Source organism: Oryctolagus cuniculus, chromosome 8 (genome assembly GCF_051225735.1).
Source record: "Oryctolagus cuniculus isolate XC-2025 breed Fujian yellow rabbit chromosome 8, ASM5122573v1, whole genome shotgun sequence".
NCBI lineage: Eukaryota > Metazoa > Chordata > Mammalia > Lagomorpha > Leporidae > Oryctolagus > Oryctolagus cuniculus.
This window is the reverse complement of record NC_142874.1, coordinates 8,328,122-8,341,428: the sequence shown is the minus strand read 5'-3', so window position 1 is coordinate 8,341,428 and position 13,307 is coordinate 8,328,122. Positions and strand designations below refer to the sequence as shown.

At 39.9% G+C, this 13,307-nt stretch overlaps 1 protein-coding gene across 5 annotated transcripts in view; it reads left to right on the top strand.

Moving 5' to 3' along the window:
* FSTL5 (follistatin like 5) overlaps window positions 1-11,109 on the top strand; it is an 845,021-nt gene extending 833,912 nt beyond the window's left edge. For all 5 annotated transcript variants that reach the window (XM_051831719.3, XM_051831717.3, XM_051831718.3 and 2 more), the window contains one exon: window positions 8,210-11,109. In XM_051831719.3, the coding sequence (XP_051687679.3) occupies window positions 8,210-8,912 (703 nt within the window). In that variant the 3' untranslated portion in view covers window positions 8,913-11,109. The remainder of the gene's footprint in view (window positions 1-8,209) is intronic.
* Window positions 11,110-13,307: the final 2,198 nt, after the last annotated feature.

The window sequence follows — 13,307 nt, the reverse complement described above, 5'->3', positions numbered from 1 at the left end:
GTGTCACCTTAAACACTGTTAGTAATTTTATCTTACACATTAAAAGTAGCCTATTTAATTATAAGATATTGGTATTTGGAGGTGATTTATTAAATTTATAGATCAACTATAGGAGTTTTAACATTTTTTAAAATAATGGAATAAACAAATTTCTATTCATTTGAGTCATTGCAAAAGTGCTATAGCAATATAAATTATTCAGTGTTTTCATAGATCTTTTAGATTTAGATTTGCTAAACTTTTTTCAGTTCTAATTATTAGCATATATAGAATATATTACTTTTTGAAATTATTTTTATGCCCTTAACATTTTGAATTGTTTCATTAGAATAGAACGTTAATAACTGATCTTCTAGCATTCCCTATTTTCAATTATTTCATTAATGCTGGGTAACACATACAAATTAGAAAAGAGGAATAAAGAAATGTTAATTATTTGAGAAGATAGATGCATTTACTCAATTTAGACTACATGATGTGTAGAGTATTAGAATATCATGTGATACCCCGTGAATATACACAATTCTTGTGTCACTAAAATTTTTAAATTTAGTAAGAATAGAGTTGGATAACTTTACTTTTTCTTTGCAGTTTCTAATCTTCTTAAATAACATTATCACATTGGCTATATTTTGGTTTTTATTTAAAATATAATTTTGATAAAGGACCTTTACCTAAAGCATTTGTTCACTTTGAAGCCTTATTAGTAATAGTTTTCTAGAATCATGCTGTTACTTATTTAAATCCTCTTAAGAGTGACCCTTTGTGTCTTTTTGTTAAGATTTTATTTTATTTTATTTGTTTGGCAGGTAGAGCTACAGAGAGTGAGAGGGAGAGACAGAGAGAAAGGTCTTCCTTCCATTGGTTCACCCCCCAAATGACCGCTATGGCCGGTGAGCTGCGCCAATCCTAAGCCAGGAGCCAGGTGCTTCTCCTGGATCCCATGGGGTGCAGGGCCCAAGCACTTGGGCCATCCTCCACTGCACTCCCTGGCCACAGCAGAGAGCTGGCCTGGAAGAGGAGCAACTGGAACTAGAACCCGGCGCCCATATGGGATTCCGGCGCTGCAGGTGGAGGATTAGCGAAGTGAGCCCCAGTGCCGCCCCCCCCACCCACCCAAACGGAATGCAAAGCCTAAATACCTCTAAATAGTTGTTCAGAGATAGTTTCAAAATAATTTCCAAACAAAACACAACTTTGACTTTCCTTTCCCTCATTCTCACCTACTCATCAGCACACATACATGATAATTATTTTTAAAAATTATAAAATTTGGATTGCTTTCTAAACATGTGTAGATACCCTTAACTTTTGAAGCAATATTTCTTCATGAAGCCTTATTGGGCATGAAGAAAATATAACTGGTGGGAAAATGATACAACATTGGTATTAACCATATTAACTTTTACGGCATAGTTATTAAAATATGTGTTTTAGTAGCCCAAACGGAATGCAGCTACATCCGTATCGTCTGCCATCTTTGAAGAGGTTCCCAAAACACACCTAGGACGTGTAATTAAAGCACTCACTGCTTCATGTAATTTGTGTTGATAGAGAATGTGTCTTTCTGTTTCCTCCATAAGATTTAATACAGAGTACTGCCCATAGTAGATGGTGAAGAATATTGAACTTGGTCAGATAGTATCTAACCCCAATTCCTGTCTCATACAACTCTTTTTACCCACTATTTCTGTCTTGCAGACATAAAATAGACACATTGGTAAGACTTTTTTGTTTAAATAATAAACTTTAATCTGTTCTTATCTGTTTTGCCCTTCCTTTCCTATTTCCACTTTTATACTTATTAACTCTATTTCCTTCTACTCTACTCCATTTCTACTAAGTTATCTTTGATCCATTTCACAACTCCTGACTGAAATGGATTGTATTCAGAAAAGTGGATAATATTGAGAAAGGTGTTCTTTTCACATTTTCATGGTATTTTCCAAACCCAAAGTAAAAAGAATAACCAGTCTTTGAAAATCCTATCTGGGCCAGCATCGTGGCTCACTTGGCTAATCCTCTGCCTGCGGAGCCGCTACCCCGGGTTCTGTCCCAGTTGCTCCTCTGCCAGTCCAGCTCTCTGCTGTGGCCCAGGAGGGCAGTGGAGGATGGCTCAAGTGCTTGGGCCCTGCACCCACATGGGAGACCAGGAGGAAGCACTTGGCTCCTGGCTTCGGATCGGCGCAGCACACCAGCCTTAAGGGCCATCTGGGGGTTGAACCAACGAAAGGAAGACATTTCTCTCTGGTTCTTTCTCTGTAACTCTGCCTGTAAAAAAAAAAAAAAAAAAAAAGAAAAAGAAAAAAAAAGAAAGAAAGAGAAAAAGAAATATGGTATATAGTCTAGCTAGAATGCACAAAATTCTTAAAAATTCTGACCCTTTTTTTTTTCAATGAGTTACACAGAGAGAGGAGAGACAGAGAGAGAGATCTTCCATCTGATGGTTCATTCCCCAATTGGCAGCAATGGCCGGAGCTGCGCTGATCCAAAGCCAGGAGCCAGGAGCCAGGAGCTTCTTCTGGGTCTCCCAAGTGGGTACAGGGGCCCAAGGACTTGGGCCATCTTCCACTGCTTTCCCAGGCCATAGCAGAGAGCTGGATTGGAAAAAGAGCAGCCGGGACCAGAACCAGTGTCCATATGGGATGGCGACGCTTCAGGCCAGGGTGTTAACCCGCTGTGCCACAGTGCCGGCCCCTGGAAGTCACATACTTTTATAATATGTTTATTCTGATAAGCAATTAGGTATGTTGAGTGTACTGCAATTAAATTAAACATTTATTTCTAAATTTTCTCTAGAAGAATCTGTACCTTACATATTAGGATAACAGAGAAGAAGAAAAAAATAAGAATCTAGTGTTCACAAACATATTCTATTCCTTTTTTTAAGAAAAAGAAATCTAACGATGAACACTAGGACAGAAGTAATTTAGCTTAAACGTTTCATTGTAAAATTTCTGTAATATGCTAATAGAGATCCAGTGGGATGACATCTGTTACTTTAGTTCTTCTGCACTAAATTTTGAAAACAACATGCTTCAAAGCTCTTCCACGTCTCAGAGACATCTCAGCATTACAAATATTGCAAAAAAAATGTCTGCATTCTAGTTATACAGCTTTGCTAAACGTGGCCATTCCAGTTCTTCTCTTCCAAATATGGCCACTCTTTGAACATCTTTGCTTTACAGAGCTATTTATGTGAAGTTCTGGAGAATACTAAATTTTCTAATACTTTAGTAGGAGCAGCATTCAGTCTTGCAAGGATCAGTCTGGAATAGTGGAAAAAAAAAAACTAAATGGAAAAGAACTCATAAACTGGTGAATGATGGCTCATGTCAGCTTATGGTGTGTGTCCATGAACAAAAATCTGTTTTCGGTATAACACCATGGAAGGTGTCATTACAGCATATTGTTTGTATGAATTCATATTTTAATTGTGTCAGAGGGAGAACTGTGATTTTAGTATTTTACCTGTCCAGAATTTCTTGCCTTCCAATTGGAAAATACATTTTTAATCTGATTAGAAGAACAAAATATTAATAATCCTGTTCGCATGTATTTATGAAGTACTGATCACTTGATCATATAGTTTGGATGGAGACTTCCATAACTAAAATGTTCATACTACTAGTTCCTCGGGCTTCTCAAATTCTTTTGCTCAGAAATTTTATATCAAGTAATAAGATCTCAATAATTGACTATTAGAAAAACTTTGGAAATACTTCTGTTTTAGATGTGAATGCAGGGATGTTGACATACCTGGCTTACTCAATGCTCAGACACACGGATCTTCACTCACTACTTTGCATTTATACCCACTGATGTACATGCAAAGACTGGTGCTGACATCTGAGATGGTTCAGTTGATGGCGTTTGAGAAAGGAGAGCGTCCCCATACTCTAGCTGGGAGTCGAGCCCCAGTGACTGGACATTGATGTCAAACACAAAGAGAACTGATTAGTTGATCATCTCTGAGAACTCAGGACTGACAGTGCTATATTAAGTTCCAGGACACAAAATAATCATTACTCTACAAGTCTTACAATATCCATCATTCAGACCTTTGTGGTATCTGGAAGCATATGAAGACATTGCTCTTGGCTCTGAAGATGTCAGAACTAGAAGGAATATTATTTCCAATCATGATACCCCTTTGGCAGCCTGTCAGGTGATAAAGTTGAAAACAGGGTAGAAATGAGATAACATGCAGATGCTGTGGAGTCAGTGACCAGAAAACTGTTTTAAATAATCAGCCCCATTCAGAGACGGAATATTAGATAACTGGGGGATTACACATTATTCAGTTGCAAGACGTAAGCAGCCTGGCCTTGCAGGATATGGCGATCTCCAATAATTTATTCTTTATCAGGCTTCATGGCATTTCAATTACGCTCTTCTCTATCTGTTTTCTTCCTGTCTTGGTCAAATACTACTCTTTGCAAGGCTACTGGACTGCCTGTACAAAAACACTGCGATCCTCCAAATCATTAGATATCCAGGTCTCAATGTCAGCCATAAAATTACCATGATTTCTGCTAAAATTAATGCGTAAAAGCAGTAGCTGTTTGAAATACTGTCATGTGTGCTGAGATTAAGTTCGTTTCACCCCATACACCATTACTTACTGCTCCCTGTCCTCAGCGGAACTGAAGCAGTGCCTCTAAAGAAGGTAGTGTGATCTAAATTCTGTATTCCTATCATTGTGAGAAATGAGGTGATTGGATAATGCGTGAATGGGACTGTCGCTCCCCCTCTTCGTGGAGGAACGACACAGGACCCTGCGCTGTTCTTTTGTCTGCTTGGCCCTTCCCGGGTTTGCTGCTGGTTCTTCCCGGGTTGGCTGCCGATCCTTCCACCTCCGTGGAAGGGCGGCTCCCCCTGCCACTTTCCCCACTTCCGCGGGGTAGTGGCCCACCGCCGGCCGGCTCTCTCGGGGGCTGCACAGGTGTTCCTTCAGATAGATGTTCCTGGTGCATGTTGTCGCTCTCCTCCTTTATAGTCCTCTTCCACCAATCCCAACTCTGCTGCCCACACGCCGAGTACACTGCTCTCCTCCAATCAGGAGCAGGATCAGCTCCTGCAGGTCATCACTCAAGATGGCGAGAGGCAGCTGTGTAGAAGTTGTTTACTCCCTTCTCAGCGCCATATTGTGGGAGAGCATGTGCATAGAATAAGTCTTAATTCCAGTAACTTAGTCTAGTCCAAGTTGCTCCCCCCATGGGACTGGATCCTGTTGATAAGAGTGAGAGCAAATTAAAAATATGCATTTCTATTGTTAATGTCTGTCTCTAGTATTAATTATTAGGAAAATATAGCCAAGTCTGGGTTACTATATATAAATATATATTATTGATTGATTGAATTTATGAGAGAGAGAGAGAGAGAGAGAGAGAGAGAAGGGAGATCTTTCATGTGCCAGTTCAGTCCTCCAGTGCTTGCAGTAGCTGGGCCTGAGCCAGCCTGAAGCCAGGAACTTGCAAGTTAATCCAGATTTCTCAGATGAGAATCAGGGACGCAGCTACTCTGCCAATCACTTGATGCCAGCCAAGGTAGGAAGCTAGAGTTTGTAGTGATGCCAATACGTGAACCCTGGCACTTGGATTTAGGATCCAGACATCCCAAGTGGTGTCTTCACTGGCACATCAAATGGCCACCTGAAGTAGTGTGGGAACACTAGTTACACAGAAATTAGCAGTATATATGCTTCTGTTTTCATAATCATGTGTTAAAATAATCAGTCATCTCATGGGAAATATTTTAGCCCATAATAGGAAAATAATGTGACTTAAGGTGAAAAGAACTGAAATTTTCTGCTTATTGACAATAAATTTGGGGTAACATGCATGCATTTACTCTCACCCTTAAGCAAGGATGTACTTTTCTCCTGTCCCTGCTAATGATAAAATTGATACTCATTGAAGTCAAAGACTATATATAAGATCATAATGTCTATAGTTTGGGAAAACTGGATCATGAAACTATGTTAGCCTGTGTCAGAAGGCTGTACTTCATTGAAAATACCAAGTGTTTATGCATAAATCTTTTCAGGAACTCACCTGAAACATAAGTGCAGTAAAGTTCAATACTTCATAAATGTTATTATTAGCTAATTTATCAGACATTCAGAAAAATAAAATGATTTAGAAAAGCAAAACTTTAGTGTAATTATCCCCACTAAATCTGGCAATTCCACACAACACCATGCAGGCCAGTGGCAAAAATGTTCTAGCAGAGTAAGTGATGCAGAGTTAGTTTTAACTCTCATCTCTCAGTCTGCAACTTCTATACACATGCTGACAAATCTTAGACAAACTGTGTTAGGCCTAGTCCTGTGCAAGGTTTTATTATACTAAGCAGGCATAAAACGTTGAGAGCATCGTAAATATTAATCAGAGCCTAATGAACAGTGGAGACTTCGGAATATCAATCTGTACTGGGGAGATTTTGAATTAGAGATACCACTTCCTAAGCGATAAATCACTGGTGGAAAGTTGAAGGCATTCGCATGCATCTCCAGTCCTGCAGGCAAGTGCGGTGCGGGCGCCACAGTGGATGGAATTGTATCGCCCCACCCAGAGCTTCTGCATTTTTCACGGGACCATCTTTTTGTAAAATTTTAATTACCTTCCAAAGAGGCTGTTCTGTATCACACAAAGCTGCAGGACAGTCTTCAGAATCTGAGTTAAAATAGTTCAGGACTTGCAAGAGCTTGTCTCATTCCTCCTCATTAGCATTCACAAACCATTTCCCAAAGGGACCAGAAGTCTCAGGTTAAGAGGAGAACTGAAATGCCAAACTTGATTGGCTTATTGCTGTTATTAAATGAACCTATTACTGCTTTCTCTGAGCTCATGTACAATTTATAATAGAAAAGAGATGATATCTTCCATCATAGTCCATGCCTTCATAAATAATGTCAATATATCTACACACCTAAATATTCTTGGTGAGTATCCGTTAACTAATTTCAAAATCTATTTGTTCTTGCCACAGGGAATTCTGATAATTTTCAGCCCATATTTAGAATAAATGCTTTGAAAAGCCCTGAACTAATTAAAGACCCAACCAAGACAAAGAAAACTTTTTAATTGACTTTAATGGTATAAACTATGGCAAAGTTTTCCATTGTTCAATATAAGGTAACCATGGCAAAGCAGATATATCACTAAAAAAAAAAAAAAATAGGACCCGGTGCTGTGATGTAGCAGGTAAAGCCACCGCCTGCAGTGCTGGCATCCCGTATGGATGCCTGTTCGAGTCCCAGCTTCTGTGTTTCTGATCCAGCTCTCTGCTATGGCCTGGGAAACCAGCAGAAGATGGCCCAAGTCCTTGGGCCCCTGCACCTGCGTGGGAGACCCAGAAGAAGCTCCTGGCTTCTGGCTTCAGATCAATCCAGCTCCAGCTGTTGTGGCCATTCGGGGAGTGAACCAGCAGATTGAAGACCTTTATCTTTCTTTCTGCCTCTGCCTCCTTGTAACTCTGCCTTTCACATAAATAAATACATCTTTCCAAAAATAATGAAACAACATAGACATGATGGGGTTGGAAAATGGAACTTGTTTTTAACATTTACAATGAAATCAATATTAACATTATAAAGGAAATAAAGGTGACCCTAAAACATAATAAAAGTATAGCAGTTCCATACCAAAAATATAGAAATGTGCATTTGTATGTATATCTACTTATCTATACACAGTTCTTTAATGTAAGCTAAAATAAGAAAGAGATAGATAATTTCTCTTACACAGTTATGTGTGTCACATTCATTTGATGATCAAAACACAAGAAGTAAATTAAGTAAGTGAAATACATGTATTTCATGTATTAAAAATGTTTATTCTTTCTGGCTTTAGCAGTGGTTAATTAAGGTTATTCAATATCATAGGGTTTAGAGACATGCAAAATGTTTACTTTTTATTCTTAACGTTAAAAGCAAAATCTGTTGCTCCAATTAACTAGATATATCGCTTTTAATTATTTTGCTTTCTACAACATGAGTTATAATTGGATGTAATAAGAGAATGACCTAGAGCAAGGAGGAGGGAAGCACACTCTAAAGATTAATCCTAACACAATTGTGACACAAATTGCTGCCTTAGCTGTTCATGTCTGGGCTCACAATGGATCTTTCTACCTGTCCACGATGCTTTCTCTTATGGTAACGAATCTGTACTTTCCTGTCTAACTTTGATTTCCATCTTTTCAGATTTGGATTTATTCTTCATAAGGATGAAGCTGCATTACAAAAAATTGACCTTGAAACCATGTCCTACATCAAGACAATTAACTTGAAGGACTATAAGTGCGTCCCTCAATCGTTGGCTTACACACACTTGGGAGGGTACTACTTTGTTGGTTGCAAACCTGACAGCACTGGAGCAGTGCCACCGCAGCTCATGGTGGACGGTGTAACCGACTCAGTCATTGGGTTCAATAGTGATGTGACGGGCACTCCGTATGTCTCTCCAGACGGCCACTACCTTGTCAGCATTAATGATGTCAAAGGTCTTGTGAGAGTCCAGTACATTACCATCAGAGGAGAAATACAGGAGGCCTTTGATATCCACACCAACCTGCACATATCTGATCTGGCCTTCCAGCCGTCCTTCACAGAAGCCCACCAGTACAACATCTACGGTAGTTCCAGCACGCAAACGGATGTGCTGTTTGTGGAGCTCTCCTCTGGGAAAGTCAAGATGATAAAGAGCCTGAAGGAACCGCTCAGAGCAGAAGAGTGGCCCTGGAGCCGGAAGAACAGGCGGATCCAGGACAGTGGCTTGTTTGGTCAGTACCTGATGACTCCTTCCAAGGACTCTCTCTTCATCCTAGATGGACGACTCAATAAGTTAAACTGTGAGATCACTGAGGTTGAGAAAGGAAATACGGTCGTTTGGGTTGGAGATGCCTAAGAGCCCGATAGAATTGCTGAGTGAAGAGTTTTACAGTACATTGCACTTAACCCATTGTTTAAATTTACAGCTTAACTTTCAAAGGTCCTATACTAGTCAAGCATAATTTACTTGATTGGCCTGAATTGAAAAAATATTTTTAAGAAACACATGTATGCTTCATAATATTGGTTGACTAGAAATGCATAACACAATAATGAATGAGAATCACAAGATTCAACTATACAATTATGTTTAGAACCAGTAAAATAGCATTTTAAATTCTTTAAAAAATAACCAAACTGCAGGGAATTTCAGATGACTAAACATGATTTCATTTGAGGGCAATTTATCTTTTTTTTCCCTCTGTCCTTTTGGTATGCTTAACCTAGGAACAAAAGGCGTTGTGAAACCTTAAAATTCTTAATTCAAAATGTTTGTCCCGTCCACTGTTTATAATCTTTTGTGCCTTGAAGGGAATGTCACAGGAGGAAAAGGAAAGCTAAAAGCTGTACATTGAACACTCTCATACGTATATAACTCTTGTCATTAAAAAATATTTAATATCTCTTGCACCAAAACATGCTTTCAGTCATTGATTTAATCCTCAATGAAATATCGTTTGAAGGCATGAGTTGACTTTAGGTGGCAAACTAGTTGAGGTTTACCGTATGATCTGCAGCATGCTATAGCAAATGTGAAGGAAGAAAGGGAAAATAATTATGGTGAAAATGTTCGCAATGCGTTATCTACTCATTTTATTTCAATCACTGGAGTGCATTATATTTGTAACGCAAATTTACCTGGGATGTCAACTGCTTACTAATGTTTCCTTTATTATTAAAATAGATTCCTTTCATGCAGCCCTGTGTTGTATCACTAGGATTGCATCATCCAGAATTTTCAGTTCAAAAAAAAAAAAAGAATTTACCTGTGTCTGCTTAGAATGAACCACCTAGAGGGAAAATAACATGGGGGAGAAAAAACCAGCTAGAGAACTGGTAAGGCATAGTGGCTTCGGAGAATTGGGGATAGAAGCTAGGGCTTAAGTAGTAGCTTTAAACTGGTGAGTTAAGATGTACTTCTGCATTGCTTCTGCTACTGAAATGCAGCCCATCAAAGCCCATCCCGGCTAACAGTTTCCCTAAATGATTTCTTCTATTCTACTCCTATATAATCCTTAAATGATCTCTCTTTCATGGTGTATGTAGTTTGAAATCTAACTAATCCTCTTTTTTTTTTTTTTTTTTTTTTATTTTTGATAGGCAGAGTGGACAGTGAGAGAGAGAGACAGAGAGAGAAAGGTCTTCCTTTGCCGTTGGTTCACCCTCCAATGGCCGCCGCTGCAGCCGGCGCACCGTGCTGATCCGATGGCAGGAGCCAGGATCCAGGTGCTTTTCCTGGTCTCCCATGGGGTGCAGGGCCCAAGCACCTGGGCCATCCTCCACTGCACTCCCTGGCCATAGCAGAGAGCTGGCCTGGAAGAGGGGCAACCGGGACAGAATCCGGCGCCCCAACCGGGACTAGAACCCGGTGTGCCGGCGCCGCAAGGTGGAGGATTAGCCTATTGAGCCACGGCGCCGGCTCTAACTAATCCTCTTATTTGAGACACTGCAGAGCAGTTAAACTCAATGCTTCTTTTTTATTTTAAATGAGAAAGGGTCAGTTGAAGTAGATTAAAACTGGGTGAGTTGGTTTGTTGAAATAAGCAGATAATTATCAAAGTTTAAAATAATAGCTGACATGTTTTGAGAATCTTTTTACTTATTTTTGTTTTTATTGTTGCTAAAAATGTTAATGGGCTGTTGAAATGACCTCCGTTTCTGGAAGGTAATCCAATAAGGTCTTTTTTAAATAAAAATTTTACTCAAGTTTAAATTGTGTAAAACTGCTTAGAAACCTGGAATTTTATAGTGTGTAATATCTTATGTGTATATAGCATCCTGAGTTGTGTTGTACAGTAGATTTGTTCTTAGCTTAAGGAAACATTATGGGAGGTAGATTTAATAAACCACAAAAATCAGATCATGTTTCTACTTAATAATCTGCTTACTTTTAGTAATTCTGTCCCTTGTGAACATGAACCATATAATGTGTCTTTGACTTAATGATTTAGTATAAGTCTGTCACACACATTTTCTTTGGTAGCTTACACCATGTGGATGCTCTGTCTGTAGACATTGCTTGTTAAAAATATAATAAATCTCTTAAATTTTAACCCTTGAGAATCCAGTGAATGATTTAATATGCATGCCAAATGGTTTATTTATTTATTTATTTATTTTTGACAGGCAGAGTGGACAGTGAGAGAGAGAGAGAGAGAGAGAGAAAGGTCTTCCTCTGCCGTTGGTTCACCCTCCAATGGCCGCCTCGGCTGGTGCACTGCGGCCGGCGCATCGCTGCTGATCAGAAGGCAGGAGCCAGGTGCTTCTCCTGGTCTCCCATGGGGTGCAGGGCCCAAGCACTTGGGCCATCCTCCACTGCCCTCCCTGGCCACAGCAGAGAGCTGGCCTGGAAGAGGGGCAACCGGGACAGAATCCGGCGCCCCGACCGGGACTAGAACCCAGTGTGCCAGCACCGCAGGCGGAGGATTAGCCTAGTGAGCTGGGGTGCCGGCCGCCAAATGGTTTATTATTGCTTCTAATAATGCTTCAAATGCAGTATGGTACTCTGTTTTGTTTGGAAAGTGATGGGATGAAATGAATTTAATGGGAAAAGTAAAGTGAAATTAATCAAGGAACAAAAAATTAATTTGCCGTTTTAGGAAAAATTTAATTATTATATCCCCTCATTATTGAATATTTAAAGCAGGCCATATATCCTTTCAATGATGTCTATTCCTTAGAATTTCTTGTGTATTAAAAGAATGACTATCAGAATGGAGTATCTAGATTATATGCAAAATAAAATGCTAGGCTGGGCATTTGTCTCAGAGGTTAAGATGTCTGGGCTCAGGTCTCTGGCTTCTGATCCAATTTTCAGGACACCCTGAGAAGCAGGAGGTGATGACTGAAGTATTCTCTGACACCCACAAGGGAGATCGGAATGGATCTAACATCCAGGCTTTGGCCTGGCCCAGTCCTAGCTATTGCAAGTGGAAGCTCAACCTCTCTCTCTCTCTCTCTCTCTCTCTCTCTCTTTCTGTGTGTGTGTGTGCATGTGCTACTCTGCATTTCAAATAAAGAAAAAAATTTAAAAACTATTTTTCACATTATTATACTATTAACTACACAAATGTTGAGGCACTTGGAAAAAGCATTGTGGGGCCTCATTGTGGCACAGCAGGTAAAGACACCACCTACAGCACCGAGAACCCATATGACAATTCAAGTCCCATTGCTCTACTTCAGATCCAGCTCCCTGCTTACGTGCCTGGGAAAGCAGTGGAACATGAGCCAAGTGCTTGGGCCCCGCACCCACATCAGACACCCAGAAGCTCCTGGTTCCTGGCCAGCTCTGGACATTTTGGCCATTTGGAGAGTAAGCCAGCAGACTGAAGATGTCTCTCTCTCTCTCTCTCTCTCTCTCTCTCTCTCTCTCTAACTCTTCCTTTCAAATAAATTAGTTTTTTTTAAGGCATTTCAATAGTTACAATACAGACATTATGAACTTAGAAAGATGCAGCTGCAATGTTTATGTTATAATTATTTCTGAATAGATTTTTATCTTCAAAAGTAGGATAAAAAAGTAAGACAAATCATCAAGCATCATTGTGTTAACATTATCAAAGTGGACAGCAAGTAATCATATCAGCAATCATGCTGGTTTACTTAAAAAGTGAAAGTGAAAAAAAAGTAGGATAAGATGGTGCTTCAACAAGAAGCTGTGGATCAAAAAGTAAATTTTTTACAGAAGGAAAGAAGTGTTGAAGTAGTATCAATGAAGGGCATGAAATGAGGAGAGGCATGAAGGCTGAGTGGGAATAAGATGTAGGGAAGTAACTGACCAAAATTGCTTGGAAAAAGTAAATGATTATGGGAAATGAGGATGATATAGGGAAGGCAAGAAAGTAGGTTATTACAGAACTGTGGGGAGAACGATAAAGACTGAAACCCATTGAAAGAATCTGGAGTTAAAACAATAGAGACTCATCAATACTTTTTAAAAAGATTCTATTGATTTATTTGAGAGGCAGTTACAGACAGAAGAGAGACAGAGAGAAAGGTCTTTCATCCCCTGGTTCACTCCCAAAATGGCCACAATGGCCGGAGCTGGGCCAATCCAAAGCCAGGGACTAGGAGCTGCTTCTGCATCTCCCCCATGGGTGCAGGGGCCCAAGCACTTGGGCCATCTTCTACTGCTTTCCCAGGTCATAGCTGAGAGCTGGCTCAGAAGAAGAGCAGTCAGGACACAAACCAGTGCCCATAAGAGATGCTGGCACCACAGGCAAAAGCTTAGCCCACTATGCCACAGCAC